Raw genomic sequence first — 25,390 nt, 5'->3', positions numbered from 1 at the left:
GATCGCCTGTCAACACATCTGGGAACTCCTCAAGATTGTTTGAAAAGCATTCTAGATGACTAGCTTATGCGGCTGACCAAAAGAATGCCAAGAGTGTGCAAAGCTGTCATCAAAGCAAGTTGACTACTTTGAAGATTTAAAAATACATTTTCTTCTTATTTCGGCTGCTCCCATTATCCGTCTTCATACCCCCCTGTCCTCTTCATCTGCCTCTTTAATCCCAACTACCTGCATGTCTTCCCTCACCACATCCATAAACCTCCTCCTTGGCCTTCCTATTTTCCTCCTTCCTGGTGGCTCCATTCTCAGCATTCTCCTACCAGTATAACCCATGTCCCTCCTCTGTACATGTCCAAACCATCTCAATCTCGACTTCCTCACCTTGTCTCCAAAACATCCAACATGCGCTGTCCCACCTAATAAACTCGTTTTCTCATACTGTCCATCCTCGTCACTCCCAACGAAAACCTCAACATCTTAAGCTCTGCTACCTCCAGCTTCACCTCCTGTCTTTTACTCAATGCCACTGTCTCTAAACCATACAACATCGCAGGTCTCACCACAATCTTATAAACTTTCCCTTTCACTCTTGCAGATACTCTTCTATCACAAATCACCCCGTTCACTCTTCTCCACCCACTCCACCCTGCCTGCACTCTTTTCTTCACTTCTCTAATACACTCTGCATTACTTTGCACTGTTGACCCCAGGTACCTAAACTCCTCCACCTCTTCTCTCTGCAACTGCACCACTCCACTGCCCTCCCTCTCATTCACACACATGTACTCTGTCTTACTCCTACTGAATTTCATTCCCCTTCTCTCCAGCGTGTACCTCCACCTCTCCAGGCTCTTCTCAACCTGCTCCCTACTTTCACCACAAATAACAATATCATCCACAAACATCGTAGTCCATGGAGACTCCTGTCTGACCTCGTCCGTCAACCTGTCCATCACAACTGCAAACAGGAAAGGGCTCGGAGCCGATCCAACCTTCACCTCAAACAAGTCTGTCGTTCCTACTGCACACTTCACTGCTGCCACACTGTCCTCATAGATGTCCTGCACCACCCTCACATACTTCGCTGACACACCTGACTTCCTCATACAGTACCACAATTCCTCTTTCGGCACCCTGTTGTACACTTTCTCTAAATCCACAAACACACAATGCAACTCCTTCTGACCTTCTCTATACTTCATGAACATTCTTAAAGCAAATAATGCGTCTGTGGTGCTCTTCCTCGGCATGAAACCATACTGTTGCTCACAGATGGTCACCTCTTCTCTCAGCCTGGCTTCCACTACTCTTTCCCAAAACTTCAGGGTGTAACTGATAAACTCTTCTTCCCTGTAGTTACTGCAGGTCTGCACATCTCCCTTATTCTTAAAGAGTGGTACCAGCACACTCCTTCTCCATTGTGGGTTGTTTAAACATGTTTTTATTTATTACATAATTCCATGTGTGGTCTTTTATAGTTTGGACGTCTTCAGTATTAATGTACAATGGTGGGGGGTATGAAGGAAAAACACTAAATGGAAGGTGTGTCCCAGCGTTTGACTGGTGCGTGTGTGTGTGTATGTATATATTATACACACATACATACATTACATACACAGGTTTAGACGTGTTGAATCATGTGACCAGGGTGAAGGTTTGTTGAAACTTAACAATATGCAAATACTCAGTTCCCTGCAACACACACTTTCAGTTTTTATGTTAACGTCTAAACGAGGTCTTCTGTAATAAAGATGAAACAAGAAAGTGAACAAAAATTCCACACAAACAAATTACAGTATCAGGAATTTTATTTCATATATGTATATAAGTCTGTTTCTTTGTTAATTTTTTTTTTAATTCATAATACCCATAAGCATGTACATACACTAAAACCATCCATAGTTCATATCTCTTGACAATCTACTCATAGCTTTAAATCATCTTTTAAAATAAATCCATAAAAGATTTAGGGGAGAAAAAAAAAATAGATTTCTGATAGAGTGACAACACACCCAATTAATTTTCACACAGAGAGAAATGAAAGAGAAAAAATTGACAAGTATTACATCCCTTTTTCAGTTCTTAAAAAAGTACTCAAAATAACAGCAACAATTATAACAGCCATTAAAAGGACATTATTAAATCTGCGTCATTTGTAGGTTTCAAATCAAACTATTTTGTGTGAGCGATGAATATCTGAAGTTGTGTGTTGTGTGATTGTTTAGTCCTTATAGTCCCTTTTGTAAATAAGCAATACAGTAACAACAATGCGGCATATATTTTCCCTTGGTAACCTTTCGTTCCTCTCGGCTCAGCGAGCGGCGTGTTGTCACTCTCAGCGAGAAGACGCGGAGAAAAAGCTGAAACAGGCAGACATGCAGACACAGACATGGGGATGCAGCCTAACCATCTGTGTCTTTCTGTCCCACAATGCACCAACAAAGCATGAGAAAAAAGCAGAGTAGAGGAGGAAAAGAAAGTGGGACCCAGATGGAGCGAGTACTACTGGAGTTGTGTCTCCATCGATCTAAAACGTTGCAATTAAGAGAACACAGGAAACAGGACAAAGCAAAACTGCACAAAAAAAAAATACAACAAAGCATTTGGTCATGAGACACAAAGTGCAGGTGCACAGATTGAAGAACGTCATTCGACCGATGTACAAAAACGTGCTGTAGGGTGCAGTTTTGTCCACCACTCCCCAACACGGGAATATCAACAACATTAACATCGTTGTAAAAATCAAGCCAGGATTTTATTCAAAGACAAACACACCCCACTATTTAAAAAACAAAAACACCACTCTATTCCACCCCCATCAAGAGCTAGCTTTCCTCGTCCGCGACTGGGGGAATGGAAAAAAAAGGAAAAAAATGAAGACGAAAAGGAGCATATATCTGCGTTGTAAAAGGCGTTAAGTCATTTGCAGTAAACAAACGAGGCAATAATACTTCTTCAAACGAGCAGGAAAATAGAAAACACTACCTGTGATTTGGTGCATGCAAAGTCAGCCATTCACAGACTACATTATCACAAGGTCAGCTAATCACAGACGAGAGAGGCGTTGAGGTCAGCGAGCCCCATGGAAAAAAGCCCTTTTTTTTTCTTTTCTTTTCTTTTTTTTGTTTTTTGAAGAACTTGTGACATCACCAGAGGGGAAAGGAGTGTGTGCTATGGCTCTGAAAGCGTTCGGCTTGGCTATGCCTCCTCAAATGGCAAAGTGTGAGGAGAAAGAATGCGAAGGAATGCTGCAGTAAAATGGTGACAAGGGATCAGCAGTTAAAATGTGACATAAAATATATTTGCACTTTGCTGGAGAAAAAGAACAAAAAATGGGCGCAGGTGGTGGTGGGGGGGTTCGTTGATGAGCACTTCTGAAAGAATAAAACCAACATAAGCCAAAATACCAACTGGTAGAAAATGCACACTTTATCAAAACGTCAAAGAAATGAACATTGAACGTGTAGAGTGTAATTGCAGCAGCAAAAATTAATGTAGATACACAGGGGGGAAAAATGAAAAAGAAAAGAATGTGGGGATGATATTCGAGGTTTGATGATACTGATGGCTTTATTTTCCAAGAGTACTGGCGAGAGTTTCAAAAAAAAAAAAAAACAAACAAAAAAAAACAAACAAAAAAAAAAAAAAGTTACAAATCAACGGAATCAGATATGGTAAAAAAAAAATAAAAATAAAAATAAAGCAAAACTGAGTTCTATACATTTTCATCCTGTATATTTTTCTCAATCACCAGCATTGGTTTTTCACCATGTGGAGCAGAAATGCTAAAAGGGAAAACCAGGATTATAATATGTATACATGTATTTTGTTTCAAAAAAAACAAAAACAAAAAAAAACTAACATATAACTCAAATATAAACTCTCCAAATACAAAACACATTGCGCAAAGGATCATAACATTCAAATTACAGTGTACAAACGGATCTTGAACATACAATACTCAGAGAGAATGCAAAAAAAACCCCTCCAAATTACTTATACATATATATGTACACACCCAGACAGAGCCTATAGTGATGATATGCTCGCTCGGTCCATCCCTCGCTATTTTTTCCCTCCGTTTTAATGGTGTAAATAGACCAACAACGGGCCGATTGTGGTGAGATTAGAGCGAGGGAGAGTGCGCGAAAGGACAAGGAGAAGAAGAAAAAGTTTTAGAAAGATAAGCATTAGGTGGTGAAAGAGTGGAGGCTCGTGTACAGCATGGAGTGACACGGTGGAGACAGCTGCCTCCACTCGATGGCGTTAACATAGCGGGTTTAAAACCCAAACAGAGCCTCCAGGCAAGAAAGAAAAGAAACACTCAAGTTTTCCATTTAAATTTTTTTTTCTTAAATTTTTTTTTTTCCGGATACCACGTGTGTAAATCTTTTGTAGCTTGTTTGGAGTTATCTTGTTCTTAGCCTTAGCATGGCTTGGTCACTCGCCGTGGGTGCTGAATAAAAAAAACAAGGATAAAAAGTTAAAACGTGTACACAGACTCAGCAAAGATTTCGTTTTCTAAGAATTATAGGTTAAAAAGGTAGATTGAGTCATGGCTTTTCCTGTGCGTTGCATTAAGATGGAGCGATGCAAGCTGGTTGGGGATTTTGGATAATGCCATCAAACAGCAGGAAAGCAGAAAATCAGACAAAAAAAATCCCAGCGTCATTCCATCAAGAGTTCAATGCTCTAGCCGTAGGAAAAAACGGAAGTTGGTTTAGAAAACATGAGATACAGTATTTAAAGCTCACTGATTGCTAGTAATTGATAGCTAACAACTGGTAATATAACTTGACAAGGCGAATCTTATTTTGGTATATGGTATACGCTACAATGCCTGCAATTTCAGCACGGACAGCAAGCAAGAACAAAGAGCAAACGTGAAATTCTGCGTGAAAACTGGGCGAATATGCCAAAGACATGAAGTACGGCGATGCTGAGTTGTTCGAGGTGTTTTGATTGGCACATGCCGCTTCAAGAGCGGAAGGACATCACTGGAAGATGACGAGAAATCAGGAAGACCTTTAAATGAGCTCAACCCCCGAAAATGTCTAAATCATTCAGCACTCGTCTGAGAACAATCCACATGATCTAATTTCTGCACCCACCCCACTCGCCAGATTTGGCTCCTGCAGGACCTCTTCCCGTCGATGAAGATCCAGTTTAAAAGTCGCTGTTTTGAAACCATTGTGGAGACCCAGAGTGAATAGCAGAAGGTGCTTGACACGCTTTGAAAAGAAGACTTTCAGGACACATTCCAGAAGTGTCAGGAACGCTGGGAGCGCTGTATTGCTGTGCAAGGGGACTATTTTGAAGATGAAAGTGTGCAAATGTGTATAAAATATGCTTATATATATATATATATATATATATATGCATGCTTTAAATGTTGATACATTATATAACATTATATTGCAGGTGCAACATGGTATGGAAATACAAACATTATTATAGTGATAATTCATTTTAAAAATATATATATTTAAAGGAGTTTTTATGTCTGCACTCAAGCCAAATCGGTGCAGGCTTCCTGAGTGAATGTTTTTAATTTCAAGTTTACCTTGTTTCCCTCAGGAGCCTTGATAGTGGGCCTGGAATCGTGCTGTCTCCTCATAGATGAGTTCCTTCAGCCTCTCTTTAGGAAGGTCATCTAGCTCCATGTTAAAAGTAAAGGGCTCCTCAGCCACCGGCTATACACACACACACACACACACACACACACACACACACACCCACACCCACACCCACACACACACACACACGTAAAAAAGATTCCCCACATACATTATTCAAACATCCGGATTTCCAAATATAATGAAATATGTTACACTTAACTTACAGGCTTTAATGTTACAAAACTGTTCATAGACAAAAATATATTGACTTCTAAAGACTTTTTGAGAAAAATATATCTTGTTTGTTCTGTTTGATCATTTTGTATTGTATTTTTTTCCTCCGATGTAAATGAGCTCTGCTTCCTGTTTAAGCAAATCTGCTCACCTATGTTACTTTTCCTTCAAAGGTAAAGGGGTGGTGCTTTTCTGAATTAGAGAGACGTGATCATATTTCCACTGGAATTGCAGATCACCATTTCAGGCAGCAAATAATTCTAAACTATATGAAAAAGGAAACCTTTAAAGTAATCCGATCAATAGAACGCGTTCCCCCACATTCATTTTCGGTTTGAGTGCGGGATGAAGGACAGTCACGTTATAGCCTCACAGATTTTTTTTTCCTACTTTGTAAGATATGGGATGTACACAACAGAGAAAACACTGAGAGTACCTCATCACTGGGGTCATAGTACTGCTCCAGGTAAGGGTGTGCCAGTGCTTCCTCCACATTTATACGCTTGATGGGGTTGAAGGTCAACATGCGGTCCAACAAATCCAGAGCTAAACAGGAAACAACGATACGTTTTTAACATCAACACACAGAGACAGGGATTTTATATATATATATATATATATATATATATATATATATATATATATATATATATATATATATATATAAAAACAAATGCGTTGTAGCATAATCAAAAATTTTACATTTTAGGGAAGTAGACTGTTTCTCTTTTCTTTTCTTTTTTTTACGGAAATGTACAAATTAAACCCAGTACAATTTAAATACATAAACATATCATTTAAAATCCCTCCTATTGTCACTGGTTGCCACAACTGTTCCCTGCTTTAATCGACTGCCAACCTTCCACCAAAGAAAATACAAAAGCATAAAGATTATCCGTGCCGAAAATTTATCATCCTTGCCAGTGCATTGCCATCAGTATTTAAAAACCAAAAAAAGTAAATCATATTTGTAAATACGTTTGATTACCTCTCAGTTCTAATATAAATATACGGATGCACAACATAAAATACCACCAAACCTTATGCAATCTACACTATATTCGGCAGTCGTTTGCTGCCACGTCCAGCTCACACTCCTACGCATGCCCACACACAAGCCGACCAGATAATGAACAAAAGACCACTCTAAGACCTGGAATGTTAATCTTATTTATTTTTTAACATTTAAACACTTCATAAGCTTTTACTATGATCTTACGAACCCTAACATTAAAACCACCTGTCAAATATTGTGTAGGTCCCATTCGTGTCACCAAAACAGCAAGACATGGACTCCACAAGACCTCTGAAATTGTGCTGAGGTATCTGGTAGCAAGAAGTTAGCAGGAGATCCTTTACATCCTGCAAGTTGTGAGGTAGAGACTCCACAGACTTTGGTTTGTTCGGTATGTCCCACAGATACTTGACTGGATTGCAATCTGGTTAAATTGGAATGCAAAAAAAACTTTTGGCATGTGCCTTAAACCATTTTGGATGATTTTTCACAGTATGGGAAAGAATATTATCCTGCTGTGAAAGGTCAGCACCATTTGAAAAATTGCATTAAAGGGGTGTAACTTTGCCTGCAAAAATGTCTCGATAGATGTTACGTGTCAAAGAAACAAGCATGTGAATGCCAGGACCCACGGTGTCCCAGCAGAAAGTTGCTCAGGTTCATCATACCAGTTCAACTCCTTTCATTCTACTGATGCTCAAATGCTCAGTGTTGGACAGGAGTCCAAATGGCACTACATTATGAATCTGCACCTACACCATTACAATCTGACTCTATTCAGTCATTCGGGTTCTTACCCTTCACCATTTTTCCAGCTTCCAACACATTAACTGGCAGAAACGCTATGTATATGTGCACACACACCGCACAGATGCCTCGAGTGTCCGCAGCCGAATAGAACTCGCAAAAGTAGAGAAACAGCAGCAGGCTTTTAATACTGCTCTACCTCGAATATTAAAGCTCCCTTTTGCATTAGCGTGAGCGCCACTGAAGCGTGATGATGTAACTGTAATGCTAGTCATATTGTAAGCACTCTTAAATACAATAGCATGATTCACTAAAACTAGAGGGGGGAGGGGGGGGGACCTCCATGTAGAACGTTGCCACGATACGACCATCTTATCCAAATGCCATCCATTAAAGAAAACCTGTTTGTACATGTTACACTCGGCAACTCGTGCAACAAAATCACAGTAGCAAAGAGAGAAACGGCTCGGTTTCTAATCTCCATTTAACAAACTATGAACTTGAAAGCAACACTGACATTTTTTAACAATGATAACTTTTTATTTTTACCATAATCAAAGATCTACCAAACTCAAAGACACTCACTGAACACTTTATTAGGAACCCCTGTGAAACTATTAATAACTCTACATTAAATTAACCAATCATATGGCAGCAATGCAATGCATAAATTAATGCAGATACAAGCCAGCTGCTTTTGTTTGTTTCAATCATCAGAATGTAGAAATAAAGAAATCTTAATACTTTTCACCAAACTGTTGATGCCAGACAAGCTTGTTTTCAGAAACAAAAGTTTCTAGAGGGGTCATAAGCAAACATGAACACAAATGCTAAGAGAAGAGAACAGAAAATGTTGTAGGAGCTACAACAGCTGAAGCCCACAATGGGCTCCAGTTCTTGCCAGCCAAGAATGGAAAACTGAGAATGCAATGGGCACAATGTTACCTGAAAACTGGAAAGATTAGAGAACTGGAAAATTGTAGCCTGGTTTCATGAATCTCAATTTTCACTGAGGAACCAGAATTTGTCGCTAACAGCACAAATCCATGAACACAACCTGCCTTCCAGGTAACCATCTTCTGATGGTCTATGTACATTATAATGCATTGTCACAAAGCAATTGTCACCTCAAACTGGTATCATGAATATGACAAGGATTTCACTATTTCATTGTGACCTTAACAGTCACCAGATCAAAATCCAACTTGGTATGTGGCTGAACAGGAGATTTGTAGCATGCAAGTACAGCTGAAAAAGGTCCAGGGATTGCATGATGCAATCATGTGGAACAAAACATCTTGTTGAACCCATTGCACAAAAATTCCAGGTTTTAAGAGCAAAGAGATTCCACTCAGGATAAATCTAGTTTTCCTAGTAAAGGGCACAGTGAGTGTATTTTATAACGAATATCACAGACAGGTGCATATCACTTTGATTTCTCAAATATTATAAAAATCTGCCTATTTTGGTTTAAAATGTTCTAAAAGCTTTGGTCTGATACTAGTCATGCAAAACATGCACTGAATGTTCACAATAACGAAAATATTCTCCAATTCTATGACAGCATGGTTATGGACTGTTTCTAAAATCATACACTCAACTCATACCCTAAGCTTGCTCTATGATTACTCTATTTACTGGATTTACTGAATGTACATTTTGTACATTTGCCAAAGAGCATTATAGAGTTTTAGATCTGGATCAATTTTTTGAAAACAATTTAACTAATTTTCATTAAATGTTAATGCATGTACAAAATATACCTTTGCTATCCGCCTTGGGGTAGAGTTTGGTCCATGGAACTTTGGGCTTCGATGGGAGGGACTGCAAGTAGTTCCTGGCTTTCATGTTGATTATACAGTGTAGATCTTCCATAGTAGGAGAGCCAAGAACACCTAGAAATACACACATAATACAAAGGGCTTTAAACACACCTGCACCATTCATTATTATTAAATTTCGACTTGTCATTTCAAAGGACAGTTTTCCACTGATCTAAAGTCCATTATTTGTGTTTCTTGGCCCAAGCAAGTCTCCTCCTCTTGTTGTTCTCCTGAAGTAATGGTTTCTTTGCCACACTTTGACCACAAAGGCAGTCTCCTATGAACAGTAAATGTTGAAATATATGTCTGCGGTTTGAACACCGAAAAACATTTATGTAAATCGGTTGATCTAAAGCTGGTAATTCTAATAGACTTATCCTCAGCAGCAGAGGTAGCTCTTGGGCTTCCTTTACAAGGGCAGTCTTCATGAGAGCCTGTTTCCTCATAACATTTGATGGCTTCTTGAGATTTTTTTTTAGATTCACTGACCTTCATTTCTTAAAATAATGATGACATTTTTTTTTTCTCTTTACTTAATTGAGTGTTCTGTGCCACAATATCGATTTGTACAGTATATAATCAGTATAACTGATGAGACCATTAACTCTGTACTCACCCTTTCCACTGTTCATTGACAACTGATGGTCTATAGATAATATTATCAAGTCGAGAAATGCCACAAATGAACTCTTGACAAGGCGAACCTGTGAATTTAAAACCATTTCAGAAGATTACCTCCTAAATCTTATGAGAGAATGCCATGAGCTTGCCGAGTTGTCATCAAAGCTAAATGTAGCTACTTTGGACAATTTATGTTAAAATATTAAACATGTTCTGGGTTCTTTAACATGTTTTTGTTCACTGCATAATTCCATACATGTTCCTTCATAATTTTGATCTCTTCAGTATTAATGTTCAATGTTGAAAATAATAACAATATAATAATAAAGTCTGATGTGTCCAAACTTTTGAGTGGCACTGTAGTTATGCGGTAAAATCCTGCATTGCTGCTACGATGTTCTCAGTGATTGAATGTTAGACTCTGCAGTTTAAAAATAAATAAATAACCCCCCCCCCCCACATATTTTAGCATAGAAAGAAATTATCATATGTTTACATTTATACATAGATTGTATATCTACATACTTAAAATATTAATTAATTAATATGTAATAATAAATGTATGTAAAAGGGTTTTAAATACATGTACGCTGAACCAAGCATTTGTAAGATTGAATTCCAGCCACAACATCGTTGTTCTCTTTTATAAAGGGCCAGAAACCACAAGCCAGTTTGAGGTTATCTAACATCTCGGTGTGGTTTGAGAAAAGTGTGTAACATTTGCATGCAGTTTGCACATCGGTAACATGCAGTCATGACATTCAACTACTCGATAGCTGCATTAACCTTGTACCAGCAATGCAAAGCTAATGTAGCAAAATATGGTTGAACCCATGTTTTTACTGAATGTATTTGAAGCAAATGGACATTAAAAGCATAAAAGCAGCAAACCAACAGCAGCTGCGTTTGTCTCACGGTCGAGAGATTGAACTCTCGTTTACGGTTGGGTGCAAGAGTTTGCATAGCCTTAATGCAAAATCAGAACAAAATTCATTTACAGCAAAAAGAGATTGGCATGTTTCCCATGTAACTTAACAGATCAATAGAAATGTATGTTGTGATATTAATAGTGAAACACAAAATAAAATAATCTTAAGTCTGTTTCTTTCTAAATGTAATCTGAATTTGATCTTAAACTTTTAATATCACACAGTGCAAGAACTCTGTCAGGTTGCGTTTGCAGCAGTTTTTCACTTGTGATTTCCTCACATTAGGTCTGGAGACCATGGTGTTGATGAGATGTACTCCATATCCCTGATCCTGACACTCTTGTAACACTTTCACCTTTCATCTTCAGCGTTAAGCTTTCCTCCATCGTTCACCTTCTTCTGCATTCTTTCAGTCGATGATTTCAGTTTGATAACTTCTAAAACCTCGTAAACTGTTCTGCACTCATCCAAGGACGATTATTTACTAAATTTCATTTGAAATATCCAGTGCCACCCAAAACAGTTTCCGTTGCCAAATTCGTAAAAATGTTTCTTTCTTGTGTAGTTTCCACGAAGATACGATGTCCATTGTGTAACACTGAATTTAACTAAAACTGTTGCTTTGTTGCTTTGGATTGTTGCCTTATTAAAAGGGTCCATATTTTTGTGTTTTGTATTTTTGTGTAAACAACTGAAGTATAACTTCCTTTCACAGAAAATTGTGAGGTGGTAACACACTGCCTTACTAAGTATATGATTGAGCTGGTCCAGATAGTGCTTTCCTGGGAAAATGGGACGATTGGACAACATCTCAGCCAGGATGCAACCCACTGACCAGATATCAATGGACTTTGTGTAGCCCTGAGACAGAGAAAACGAGAGTAACAAAGAGAGAGACAAATTACAAAACACATTCATTTAAAATCCTTGAATATACATAGAAATTAATGCAAGATTCTAATTTACCTTGGAGTTAAGCATGATCTCAGGAGCACGGTACCAGCGAGTAGCCACGTACTCTGTGAGGAACCCAGTGTGGTCATGCTCTGGGTCAGCTATCCGTGCCAACCCAAAGTCACAGATCTGGGAAGACAGAAATCATAATACAATACAATATTGAAGCTCTTGATTTATCTGAGTAACACAATCTCAAAGGAACTAAACAGGAACCCAAGACATCAAGGCTGTAATACAAAACGCAGCCAAATACAAAATGTTCTCGATATAAAAGAAGGCATCTGTGGTATGTTAAAAAACAGTGTGCGAATCATTTTAACATGATATAGAAGGATGGACGAATCACTAAATCCGGCTCTCGGGACAAAGCAGATTTATACAAGGTGGATTCATTATTGTGCAGAAATGATAGGTGGTGTTTTTTTCCAAATCGGGAACAAGCAGTTCTTAGGAAACCCTAATTAATCCCAAGCAATAGGTTATATAACTGTTCTGCTGGGTTTATGCAGTAACCTCATGGTTAAACATATTGGGAGAAAATAAACACACTAGGCAAATTCATTGGTCAGCATCCGACTGTTCTTTTGTTGTAGACACAAACACAATGCTACAGAAGAGGATACGTGTTTATCTTAGCTTGTACTGATGCAGTAATGGTCTGCGCAAAAAATGTTTCATGATCTTATCTTAAGCATAAACTGACGGGCTTTTTACTGGTCACGTGTACAGCACAGTGACATTCTTTCTTCTCTTATCCCAGCGATGTCAGGAAGCTGTGGTCAGAGCGCATGGTCAGCAGTCATACAGCACCCCTGGAGCTTAGAGGGTTAAGGGTCTTGCTTAAGGACCCAACAATGACAGCTTGGTGATAATAGGCTTGAACCCCTGACCTTCCAATCAGTAACCCAGAGCCTTAAGCACTGAGCTACCACTTCACACGTTCCACTACAGAAGAGTTTTCCAAGCAAACAAAATGTAGGACTGGGCAGCAATGTGGAGCTGTGTATGGTTTGTCCACACCCGACACTTCCCTCTTAATGTTGGGATTGACGCTTAAGTAATGAGAGTTGAACTCTCTTTAGAAAATCACAGCCTTCAGCACTAAGCCACTCCCTGGTTATTGCTTTCAGCTTGTCTCAGTATCCAGTATTAATATGTTCTAACATAAAATGGCAGAAGCTGAAAAAAAAAAATGAATGAGGTTAGCAGAGAGGTAATGTTTGGTGCCATAACCACGAAACAAGACAAGGCTTGAACATCTGAACGCTCATGCAAAAGACAGAACTTTTGAAATTGATTGGCCAAATCAAGATGCCGTCTCGTCCTGAAATTGTGGGATTGTGGTGGTATGAATTTGTTTATTAATAACTCCCTTTTGTTTACAAAAACTGCAGAGACCAGAGTTTCATCATTGACAAGTACACAAATATTATACAGTAACTCACAAAAGTGAGTACACCCCTCATATTTCAGCCTGTTCTCAAGGTTCAAAAGAAATAAAACTTGGATATATTTTAAAGTAGTCAATGTGCAGCAGTACAGATTTACTGTTCTCTGAAAATTGTCTAAAAAAAAGGCAACAAAAGTGAGTACACCCTACGTGAACATGTCAAAATTGTCTTCAAAGTGTGACTATTTTGTGTGAGCACCATTGTTACAGAATGTCACAATACAAGTTGGAATCCATGTTCACCTAAATAACCCACACAATTTCCTTGCTACTCCTCACCAGGGTTCACCATCTGAGCCAAACAAGTTTATCTTAAGTCTTATCAGACCACAGGACATGGTTCCAGTAATTCATGCTCTTGGAAGGTTCAGCACAGCACGAGGACTCATCATCTTTGATCGACTCTTGTAAGGTCTGTTTCAAGTGGAACCCGTCTTGAAAAATCTGTATGACCCTGGTCACTGTACTGTAACTCAGTTTCAGGGTGATGCAGATCTTCTTATATCCTGGGCATCTTTGTGGAGAGCAACAATTCGAATTCTCAAATCATCTTGGCCATGAGGTGCCATGTTAAATATCCAGTGTTCAGTATGAGAGAATTGTACACAAAGCACCAAATTTTAACTGCTCTTATACAAGATACACAATTATGTATGGTCCTGTATGTTGAGTTATTTTCAGAGGACACTAAATCTGTACTGCAATACAAGCCCCCCATTTCTATAGTATTGTCCCTTGAGAAGATACTAAAATAGTTGCTGAAATGTGAGGGGTGTACTCATTTGTGTGAGTTACTATATATTTCAATGCATGTAAAAGTAAAAAATTAAAAATTAAAAATAAAACACTCTCTATCGACTGGCTCTGACCTTGAGGTCACAGGTGGTGTTGATGAGCAGGTTAGAGGGCTTCAGATCTCTGTGGAGGACGTTGGCAGAGTGAATGTACTTCAGCCCACGCAGGATCTGGTACAGAAAGTAGCAGATGTGATCATTGCTGAGCTGCTGGGTCTTCAGCAACTTGTACAGGTCTGTCTCCATCAGGTCTTGGACAATGTAGCTACAGGCAGTCAAGGAATTAATCGACTTTACAGCAGCTCACAGGGATAATCCTGGAGCGAAACAAGGGGCGCGTGCGCCCAACTACTATTTCAAACGTGTTAAAAGTGCAAGTTGATATTTAGACATGAATGCAAATGATACGGGGTGGATAAAAAACGCAAAGCAATTATATTTGATTTTCAGACCTCGCTGAAGTGCTGCATAAATCTATCACACAGCTCTCTAGAGCGCAACCCTCAGGGGCTTTGCTGCTCTTTAGGACAATGGTTAGAAACCTGACTCCACATCGCAGTGCAGACAGGCTCTCCAGGCGTGGCCGTCTGCTCGGGTTAAGGATACACGTCGCGCATGTAGTCGATGCGGCGCGCTCTCAGGATGTCGTTGATGCCGATGATGTTCTCATGACGGAAGCGCAGCAGGATCTTGATTTCTCGCAGCGTGCGCTGGCAGTACGTCTGGTGCTCAAACGGGCTGATCTTCTTAATGGCCACTCGGACCTTGTTCACATGGTCCAAAGCAGAGCTAAATGCGTCGGCGACGGAGGGGAGAAAGAGATGCATTCCATACAATCAGACGAGTGAGAAATTTAGGAAAACGTATTCACGACAGAATTTCCACGTCAACAATAACATACAATAAACAAACACGTTAGTCATTTTGCTTGGGAGGATTTTCGTTTAGAATCCATGGAAGACCACATCACTCTAAACAACGCGACTATAGACGTCGGCCAGTACGATTTAGAAAATTAAATCCTCCCTAATTCCTAAAACTGCTTAACAAAATATCGATCACTCATCTTAGACATCGGGTTTATGTTATCTGACTAACCAACAACTCAGCCAAACATCTCCAACCTCCTGATCAACTCCCACATCTTCTCAAAACACCATGAGAATGATGACTTTATAACATCTAACAACGTAGTCGTCTAACAACATGCATTATTCCCTCATCCCCCTAAAAAATCTTAGGTTTCAATCATTTTTTGCCATAAAATCAACCTGAAAAGTTTGAATATAACCCCAGCATCAGTGGCATCACAGCCACGCCTATATTACAGCCTCGACATAATGACATGTCAAAGAGCTAATGCATTAGCATGCAGTTTGGACTTCCTATGCCTTGTTAGCAAACTGGATGTACATCTTGAGCATCCAAAAATAATAATAATAACAATAAAAAAGTGCAGTTATCATCTGTGGGTGTTGATAAACAGACAGAGCATGTGAAATAGGGTCCTAGGGTCAGAGTCGGTTCAGATGAATATCTACACAATAAATACAAGATATTTACAGTTGCATGTGGTGTATTCGAGTAAAATATTGTTCACTGCTTGAACATTATCCTAATATCGCATCTTATTTGCTATTATAAAGGGCTTTTACAGGAGATTTTCTGGAGAGCTTCAATCCTGGGGTTAGACGCACACAGCGAACTTGTTGAGCCGCCCAATATTTGCTGCATTATACTTAAACGACTTTTTTTTTTGTTTGTTTTTTTATCCACCTGAAAATGTTGTTTTGCTTCATTTTACGTGTGAAAAATATTAAAGTCAATTGTTTCCTTTTTCATTATTATTACTTTCTCAAATAACACACACCACTGTATGTTTTTCATACATTTTTGCACACGGTAATGGAGGTAAGTTAGCTAAGCAAGTGATTAGCATCAGGAGCTCGCCTGTGTTTTTGTGTTGTTTTGTATTGTATTGTATTGTAGGAGTGGAACAAAAATTAATACGTTAAAATTATTAAAATTCGCCCCCTACCAGACCATCCCGTAGGCCCCCTCCCCGATGTACTGGAGGTCGGTGTATCGCGGGCCCACGTCGAAATTCTGCCCCTTCACCATCTCCAGGCCGGGTTTGGATCCCGCGGCTCCAGTGACTACTCCGGGCGCGGCTGTTCCTCCAGCATCGGCGGTGTTGACGTTCGAGCCCGCTGCTCCCACTGCCGCCGCCACTACTTCTACGCTGTTGTCCGACTCCGCCATCGTTTCGCTTAAAAAATCCGCTCGGTTCCGGTGCTCGGTCGTGGTAGGGGAGGGTTAAGGAGGGGGGACCTGCTACCGATTTCAGCTTCAACGACAAGCGCCGCGTATTTCCGTGAACGAGCCTCCTCTGGACGTCGCACTTGAACTGACAGTAAAAAGAGAGTCGATAAAGCGCCCCCTTGCTTCTAGGTTGAGTGTGTGTGTTTGTGTGTCGAACGTGAACGCGGATTTTTTTCCTACTCCGTACTACCATACAGCTCGAGAACGCGAGTGCGGGGGCGCGCTTCGTGAACAACGTACTCCTCAGGCCACAGGCGAGTTGCTGTTCTGCGCATGCGCGGCACACTGTACAAGGCACTCCTGGTGGCTGCAGAAAAGTGATCTGTTTATTGATGTGAGAAGAGGCCTTGTGTGTGTTTCCTAACCGAGCCTGGCCTCATATCCTCATATACATATTACTCTGTTAGGCTGAAACTTCGGTCTTATCTTAAAAAACAACCGAGGAATGGATTTCCAAACCTTTCAAAAAATCTTACACACACCATCGATGCAAGTCCATCACAAGTAGGTGCCAATAAGGTGCCCTGTACTAATAACACAAACACACACACACACACACACACCCCTACGGGCAATGTAGGCAGTTCACAGTCATCTTCAGAGTGATGACAGCATCTCTGTTCCATCGTTGATATTTATTTCCATTTAATAGCACACACAGGCACTTTATATTTCATTGTTTTCTACAGTGTATATTTATACCAAGGACAACAAAAATGTTTTATATTTCTGCTTCTTCAAAAGTAGCCACCTTTTGCTCCGAAGACAGCTGTGCACACTCTTGTCACTCTTCTCTCACTCAGCTGCAAGAGGTACTTACCTGGAACGGTTTTACAACCATCTTGAGGAGTTCCATGGTGGTTAAATATTTGTTGGCTGCTTTTTCTTCACTTTCCAGTCCAACTCTTTCCAAACCATTTTAACTGGATTTAGATCAAGGGATTGTGAAGGCCAGGTCATCTGGTGCACCATTTCCAGGTGTGTTTGGGGTCATTGTCCTGGAAAACAAATGATGTCCCCATTATGCGCAAAATCATATGGGATGGCACGTCACTGCAAAATGCTCTGGTAGACATGCCCTCAGTTTTGACTAAATCTGCAATAATGTCACTTGCAAATTATCCCCACACCCCCACACCACCTCCTCTATGCTTCACAGTGAAAACCACAAACTTAGAAACCATCTGTTCACCTTTTGTACATATAACAAAAACACAGCAGTTAGAATAAAAAAATCTTAACTTTGGATTTATCAGATCACACACACACACACACACACACACACACACACACACACACACACACACACACACACACACACACACACACACACACACACACACACACACCCCCTTAAGGGCAATTTAAGTAGTTCACAATGTACTTCAGAGTAACCGCATCTCTGTTCGATATTTGATATTTTTTTATGTAACAGCATGCACTTTATCACTTATCACTCAATAACTAACTAATCAGAGGCCACAATTTACCTTTGGAATAAATAGTAGTTTTGTCTGGATTGTCTGGATCTGTGTTTTAATTACTCATGATTTAGCCATAATAACAAAGATAGCCGGCCTAAATTGTGTACTTATAACACGTGTACTTTTTCTTTTTTTCTTTTTTTTTCATTGAACAAATGTAATTAATTATTCACAATCTAGACTGGAAGTCTGTGAGTCATTGTATTTGCTAAGAAATAGAAGCTCCTTTAACGCCAATAACACCCATAAGACATTTCCTGTAGCTGCTTAATAAACTTGCACAATAGTGAGGAGGAATTGTAGATGCAGATGTTTCTTTGTTTAGCCAAAAACAGGTCATATCAGCTAAAAAAAAAAAAGAAGATAAACAACAACAACAACAACAACATATTAGTCATTTAGAATTAAACATGCCTTGTTGAAAAAAAAAAATCTTCTTTATACCATTCTATTAATGTTCTTGTGCATTTTCTTGGTCATTTTGTTGCATCACACTGTGTCTATTTAGGTTCCGGTGACAGTGCATTAATATGACACTTTCCTGTAAAATATCTTCGATGCGATTTTGAGTTTATTGTTTTCTTAACAACTGTAAGTGGTCTGGAGTTAAAACAACATTCCCACTGCAATGTATTAATTATTTAACATGCTTATATATAATGACTAAGTGCAGTAAAATTATTTCAAGCAGTATAAATAAATGATCACTCCAGCTTATCATGCATGACAGATGACATCAGCCAAATGAGCAAATGTAAATGCACCAGTACAGTCATTATTGGGCCTGTGCATTCATTTTTAAAATGATCTCAGAATTAGTAACAGTGCCTCTTCCTTGACTGAAATGCATCTATTCACCAGTAGGCGTCGCCATTGGCCATTTATTAAGGTAAACTTATTTAAATTATGATGTTTTTGGTGTATCTTTCGATGTACAGTACCAGTCAAAAGTTCTTTTTTTAACATTGTACAATAATACAGACGACATCCAAACTATGAAAGAACAAATATGGAATTATGTAGTAAATATAAAAGTGTTAAACAACCCAGAATATGTTTTATATTTTACATTGTCTATTAAAGAATGGCAAAGAAAACATTACTTCTGAAAAACAACAAGCAAAAGAGACAAGAAACAAAAGGACATTAGATCAAAGAGAAATGTCCTTTGGTTTATATTTGGTTTTAACCTCTGTGTCATTGTTCCTGAATGTGCAGTTCCTACTATGAAGCATAGAGGAGAAAGTGTGATGGTGTGGGTATGTTTTGCTGGTGACACTGTTGGTAATTAAGTGGAAACTAAGTGCACATGTAACCAGCATTGCTACCAGAGCATTTTACAACGGACATGTCATCCCATCTGGTTTGGACTTAGTTGGACCATAATTTGTTTTCCAACATGACAGTGACCCCACACCTCTAGGTTATGTAAGAGCTATTAGTCCAAGATGGAGAATGATGGATCGGTGCATCAGATTGCCTGGCCTTCTCAATTACCCATCATCATCCTCATCAGAGCAAAAGGTGGCTACATTGGAGATTAAAAATAGAAAAAATTCTTGGCTATTTAATACGATTTTGTTAACCACACCATTCCATATTTCTTCTGTTATTATTCCAGTATTAATATACACTGTGGGAATAATATGCAATGTGGGAAACAATAAAAAGAATGAAAAAACATCAATAAGAGGGTTTGTCCAATTTTCTGACTCATAAATGTTATTTTGTACAAATTGCAATTGGTTTACAGCAAATCTATGACGGTTATATTGATAGATGTAACAAAACTATATAAATCAATTCTTTAAAAAGAAATTATGTGTAAGATAGGATTCCTATTCAGTTGTATTTCCACGCTTCACCACTAGAGGCAGACATACAGGGATTCAGGGAGATATCAATAAAGTCTCCATCACTCTTATTACTGCAGGTGAAATTGTTTCTTATCCAAAAACCGTATTGGAAAACGAGATATTCTAGACCCATCTTCCAGAAAAAAGAAACTTCTGTTCCATACATACTACAGTATTCGTTTAAAGTCGGTTTGCTTACACGCATGCATGGTAGAAACCAGGATTCGTTATAGGGCGTAATACAGCTTTGCGCATGCGCAGTTCAGACCTACTCGTCACCCTTCAGCTGGAGGGAGGAGTATCGGTGCTGCTGTTCACTTCCTGGATACTGCAGGCGGTTTTGGGAGTTTTGTAATGAAATCAGTGTTAGGAAACTGGGATCGGTCTGTACACATCGCTCTTACATTTGTAACGTTTCCTTTCGCCATACGAGCGAGTGGATTTTGGTAAGTTTATTGAATGAGATGCTTCGTACAGCACTGTGAGCTCTAATATAGCTTATTTTTCTGTTATAGATGGTGCAACGCCTGTAGACTTTTATTCTTACAATCAATAAGGAAGGAAGAAAAAATTTTTATTTTCTATCTGTTCTAATTAAATCTTAAATTAATACTTTTTATTAATACTCCAATCAACATGGGCTAGACAAATATGGATGCTTTGTGCAAATGTATTTTTATTATTAGAGGAACCAAACTTAACATAGAGCAGGAAGACAAAATGGTATTGTAAATGTTTTAAAGTAATTATGGTGTTTTACATTACGTAAATCACAAGGGCACCAAAAAGAACTTTCGCTATGTTTCCACACGGACGGTTTTAATTGCCGAAACTGTGCATCATGGCGGTTTTTTGGTCTGGGGAATAGGAATAGAGATGGCGGTAATGAATAGTGGCGTTTCTTGTTTTGGTGCTTGATTTGAGACTTGGCGCATCAGTAAAACAAATGTTTAGTGATTTAAAAAAAAAAAGATTTTTCTCTGGAGTTTTTTTTTTGTTTTTAACATCTAATTCAATAAAGCACGTCATGAATAAATGTGTGTTGCATTTAAGGTTTTGATACATTATATTATAATATGTTTAGTATATATTACTGTGGTTACCATACTAGCCAGTTCTTAGAATAGTTGTGCTGCAGGAGGGAATCAATATAAACAGCTGGAATTGTTGACAAAGTTACATGTTAGAAAAATAATGAATATATCCTGACCAAATTTGTTTACTTTAGAGCCTGTGTTTTGTACCGCACGTATATAATTATGCATATGTCAATTGTGCAACAAATCCTAGAAAAAGTTAATTGTTCATTCTGTGTTTGAGTCAAATTGTATGTATTAGCATGCTCTAATCTTGACTGTTATGCACCTCTGTCTATGCACAGTAAATCCAACAACACCAGAGCTTCAAGTGTCTGTACGTCAGGTTCTGTCTCCATGTCGTCTACAACACATATCAAGTCCCGTTGTACAGTGTACCCAAGCTCCGACCAACATCGCTTCCCTGTTCCAGATAATAATGTGAGCTGGGAGACTCACTGGCCCGACTACAATCCTGTGAACTACACTGCACCATCTGTGCTAAAGAATCCTGCTTGGGCAGATCCAGACATTGGGTGACTGTTTCTGCTGCTCTTTTATCTTCACTAAATGTGCTGAAAATCCAGAGCATGAGTTAATCGATGTGTTTTATTTTCAGTTCTTTTTCTCCACGGTTTAATTCACTTGATGGGCCTGTGGATAGGCGGAGCCATGAAGGAGATTACAGCATACAGGATGGCCATCCACTGTAAGACGAGAACTCAATCGTTAGCCTCTTGCTTTTACATTGCCTCGCTTTCCTTTACAGTTATTTTAGCCTGCAATTCTATTCTAACCTTTTTCAGTAACCCTAGAGGAAGAACTGGCCTGAATGGGCGAGGCCTTCTTGGCAGGTGGGGGCCTAACCATGCTGCAGATCCCATAGTTACCAGGTACAATGCCTCTGCACGAGACGTTTTTAGAGACACACTTCTGTTTTTCAAGTTGACTTTGACCTTAGCTACACAATTTGGAAAAGAACATACATTCTATCTACATCTCTATCTATCTATCTATCTATCTATCTATCTATCTATCTATCTATCTATCTATCTATCTATCTATCTATCTATCTATCTATCTATCTATCTAGGGTTAGATCAAAAAAAGTCATCAACACCATTATAGATGGCATTTTGAAAACCACTGATGTATCAATCTGCTGATCACATTGCAAATTATTTATGGAGTGTCAGCTGCAGTAATGCACCTTTCATGGTTCCACACCGGAAAGATAATTTAGTAAGCTTTCTTTCTGAGTGCAGTGCCATACAGTGTGAGAGATTAGTTACATTAGTGGCTCACCACAAGATTTTTGTAATTAGGTCTGCACCATAAAACCAGAACCCCTCAGGAATGGTTTCAGTTTTTAAAGCTAGTTAATGACATTGATAATGATCCAAAGCTGCTATTCTCACCAGTCTATAGAGCTATTGATTGACTGAATTATCAAAGCACCACCATTGACCTGTACAGAGTTCACCATGCACTCTGAATGCTTTTAGGAGGATATTCATATCAGAACTCACATTATCATTCCATTAACTTCTAGTTAAATTGCTCCCCATGCTGCACTGGGCATATTGATCTTATACCCATCATTTGCTTCTGAGAAGTGTTAGTCTACCTTCTCTACATTAGTCTGCAAAAGTACAACTTGTACAATTACACTTCTTTTAATATACCAAAAAAATAAAAGCAAGGAAAAAGGAGCACATGACTGTACTAAAATAGTTTTATTTTCCATAAGAAGTTTATAGAAGGAGTCTTTACCTTCTCAAGCTTCAGCTCATCTGTAAACATTTCTCCTCCCTCTTCTCTTCTGTCCCAGGTGGAAGCGGGACTCTTCAGGCAAGAATGTTTTTCATGCCGTCTCTAAACGACCTGTGCTGCAGTATGTGTCAATTAAGAGGAAAGACTGTGGAGAATGGGCCATCCCAGGGGTCAGTATACATCTAATAAACTCATTCAGTTCCGAAATGGATGCTACCAAATATTTTGAGTTTATTGTGAGTTTCATAGTTGGTAACACACTGTGTGTTCAGGGCATGGTCGACCCAGAAGAGTTGGTGTCTCTGACCCTTCAGCGAGAATTCTCAGAGGAGGCTTTGAACTGTCTCCAAGCTTCTCTGGAAGAGCGCAAAAATATTCATGAGCGGATCTCAAAGCTGTTCAGTTCACCTGGTTTTCAGGTTAGAAATGATCCGTTTAGGGAAAGAATGGCAGCAGAACAAAAATCTTTTTTGCACTGTGCTCCAGATTTATACTGTGTCTTTTGTTTAGGTGTATAAAGGTTATGTAGATGATCCAAGAAACACAGACAATTCCTGGATGGAAACAGTTGCTGTAAACTTTCACGATGAAACGGGTAATAAACGATTTGCATGTACTAAAATACATATGATGCATAATGTGTTTAATTACAGGCTCTTATTACAAGCAAATCCTTTTTCAATATATATTTTCTCAGCATTGTTCAGAAATCAAACAAAGGACTTCAACATGAAAACAGGATTAAGTCTTTAGACATTTTATGTATAATATTGATTATTTATATGGACCTTCATGCACTGCATAACTAAACATGGGACTGCTATTTACTGAATAGTTATTGAAGTACTGTTTATTTTCCACTTATTACTTTTTAACTTCGTACTGTTTTCCCCTTGTTATTGCTAAATAATTAGGAGTAAGCGTTAAATCGCCATTTGACTGAAAATCTCTGAAAAATTATGTGGTATGTGTACATACTTAAAATAAAGGGTGAATTTTGTACGCAGCCATTATGGTTCCTTCTAGACATCTAGACATTGTCACTTTAATACAATAATGTGATTTAAAATATTGTATGAAATTTGTTAGTGAAAACAGTTTAAATTGTTATTCCTAACGTTCCTGAATATTTGGTCCCGCTGCGGATTCCTGCGAATTTTAAGATAATCGAATAATTTAAGATAAGAATTATCGGGGCTTGACTGTAAATTTGTAAAGGAGATTTTATAGTTCTATGCTGTTGTAAAAAAAAAAAAAAAAACCACACTTGAATCTAATCATTTCACATTGCAGCTGTTTAAATTGTAAGCCATGAAATCTAAATGTATCTTTTAAAAAAATCCTTTTTCACTTTTGGGATTCACCAGAATTAAAATGCTAATACTTCTAGTTGTTACGTACATTTAAAAAAAATTATATAATAGTTGCACTTTTTTATTCCTTCTGTTTTATTAAAAAAAAAAAAAAAATTTTTATTGACGTTTATCCTTGTTCCTATGTTTTAAAACTAGGTTTTAACACAAACTACAATGTTTCAAGCCCAGGCATTAAAATACAAGGGTCAAAATGTGGCATTTATGCTGTTCACAGATAACTAACTATAATATAATAACCTAGTGAAAGACAAACTCTGAACCACATGCTCTCTCTGTCTTAACTCATTAACTAGCTGATCTTGGAATGATTGTATTGATCCTGTTGCACTATTGAGACTGGGATAATTGATTTCAACCTTCTACAAACCCATGATTAGACTTCATACAGTAAGCTTGATGAATGTTAAGTAACCTTGCTATTAAATATAACAACTTTAAAAATTGTCTGAATTGCTTATTTTTTCTTGTTATTTAGGCGACAGTGTGAGCGAGCTGCCTCTGGAAGCAGGTGATGATGCAGGACAGGTGAGCTGGCATGACGTGGATTCTTTTCAGCCACTGTATGCCAGTCACTCACTTTTTCTCCAGAGAGTAGCAGAGGAAAGACAAGCACACTGGTAACAGGAAGGAAACAGCAAAATGCTTTTGGGGATGCAATAAAATAAATATCATGCTTGAACCCAGTTATGATTCTTTGTACATATTAATTATAAATGAACAAGATTGTGCAGTGTTGCCTGGAATTTCATCCTTGTTTTTAAAAAATATATTAAACAGCATTATTCTTGAAGTACTTACCTACAGAAAGAAACACTCGGTTCTGACTGATTTTTGACCAATGCAATTCAATCAGACAGCAGTTTCAGTCTGAATTTGTATAATTAAAAATAAAGTCAAAACACACCCCAGTAACCACTTTCATGTACTGTTATATGCTATATGTGTGAACATGTTTTATTTCTAGTTTCTAAAAAAAAAAAAAAAATCATTAAACTTTGTTTGCTTTGTTTCATTGAAGCCTTTTTATTCCAGTTGTGCATGTCAGAATGCAGAACGAAAAAATAAATGTACATGTGGTGTCCATTGAGTGAGATGTAAATAATTTTATTAAATGTATTTATTTTTTACCTGCATTGCTTTGCAGGTTATCAAAAAATGTACTGTAATTCTAAAATTGTTTTATTTTATCTGTATTTAGTACAGAGGATACTGAAAATATTCCCAGCACTTCACTTTTTCACTTCATTATTTTCCTCAAAATTCGATAAACAATTACCCCATAATGAAGTTTGTTTGAAATCATTGCAAATTTATA

At 38.3% G+C, this 25,390-nt stretch overlaps 2 protein-coding genes and 1 long non-coding RNA gene across 3 annotated transcripts; 2 read left to right on the top strand and 1 right to left on the bottom strand.

The window, feature by feature from the left end:
- Window positions 1-1,790: 1,790 nt before the first annotated feature.
- On the bottom strand, window positions 1,791-16,858 carry mapk3 (mitogen-activated protein kinase 3). Its single transcript, XM_083566325.1, has 9 exons — window positions 16,227-16,858; window positions 14,795-14,977; window positions 14,264-14,453; window positions 11,954-12,070; window positions 11,734-11,848; window positions 9,378-9,509; window positions 6,289-6,398; window positions 5,564-5,693; window positions 1,791-4,456 (listed from the first exon to the last, which is right to left on the bottom strand). Exons 1-8 carry the CDS (start codon window positions 16,448-16,450, stop codon window positions 5,574-5,576), a joined length of 1,191 nt encoding a protein of 396 aa, XP_083422451.1. The 5' UTR covers window positions 16,451-16,858; the 3' UTR covers window positions 1,791-4,456; window positions 5,564-5,573.
- LOC310740011 lies at window positions 10,929-11,802 on the top strand. The gene is made up of 2 exons (XR_014537537.1): window positions 10,929-11,223; window positions 11,273-11,802. It is a non-coding gene; the product is annotated as an uncharacterized lncRNA (long non-coding RNA).
- A 3,244-nt stretch (window positions 16,859-20,102) lies between the features above and the next one.
- On the top strand, window positions 20,103-25,158 carry nudt9 (nudix (nucleoside diphosphate linked moiety X)-type motif 9). The gene is made up of 8 exons (XM_083566326.1): window positions 20,103-20,296; window positions 21,232-21,462; window positions 21,546-21,635; window positions 21,733-21,819; window positions 22,758-22,869; window positions 22,972-23,118; window positions 23,210-23,294; window positions 24,551-25,158. Exons 1-8 carry the CDS (start codon window positions 20,205-20,207, stop codon window positions 24,694-24,696), a joined length of 990 nt encoding a protein of 329 aa, XP_083422452.1. The 5' UTR covers window positions 20,103-20,204; the 3' UTR covers window positions 24,697-25,158.
- Window positions 25,159-25,390: the final 232 nt, after the last annotated feature.

Source organism: Silurus aristotelis (assembly GCF_946808225.1).
Source record: "Silurus aristotelis genome assembly, chromosome: 17".
In the NCBI taxonomy this organism is placed as follows: Eukaryota; Metazoa; Chordata; class Actinopteri; order Siluriformes; family Siluridae; genus Silurus; species Silurus aristotelis.
The sequence above is the reverse complement of the archived record's forward strand: the minus strand, read 5'-3'. Positions and strand labels throughout refer to the sequence as shown.

What these genes read in the sequence shown, in the direction of transcription:
- nudt9 (XM_083566326.1), top strand. Translation starts at nt 20,205, where the DNA reads ATGAAATCAGTGTTAGGAAACTGGGATCGGTCTGTACACATCGCTCTT. An exon ending in ATACGAGCGAGTGGATTTTG is followed by an intron (nt 20,297 to 21,231) that starts GTAAGTTTATTG and finishes GTCTATGCACAG; the next exon opens with TAAATCCAACAACACCAGAG. An exon ending in GAGAATGGGCCATCCCAGGG is followed by an intron (nt 22,870 to 22,971) that starts GTCAGTATACAT and finishes CTGTGTGTTCAG; the next exon opens with GGCATGGTCGACCCAGAAGA.
- mapk3 (XM_083566325.1), bottom strand. Translation starts at nt 16,450, where the DNA reads ATGGCGGAGTCGGACAACAGCGTAGAAGTAGTGGCGGCGGCAGTGGGA. An exon ending in GGGGCCTACGGGATGGTCTG is followed by an intron (nt 14,978 to 16,226) that starts GTAGGGGGCGAA and finishes CGACGCATTTAG; the next exon opens with CTCTGCTTTGGACCATGTGA. An exon ending in ATCGACTACATGCGCGACGT is followed by an intron (nt 14,454 to 14,794) that starts GTATCCTTAACC and finishes GACTGCCTGTAG; the next exon opens with CTACATTGTCCAAGACCTGA.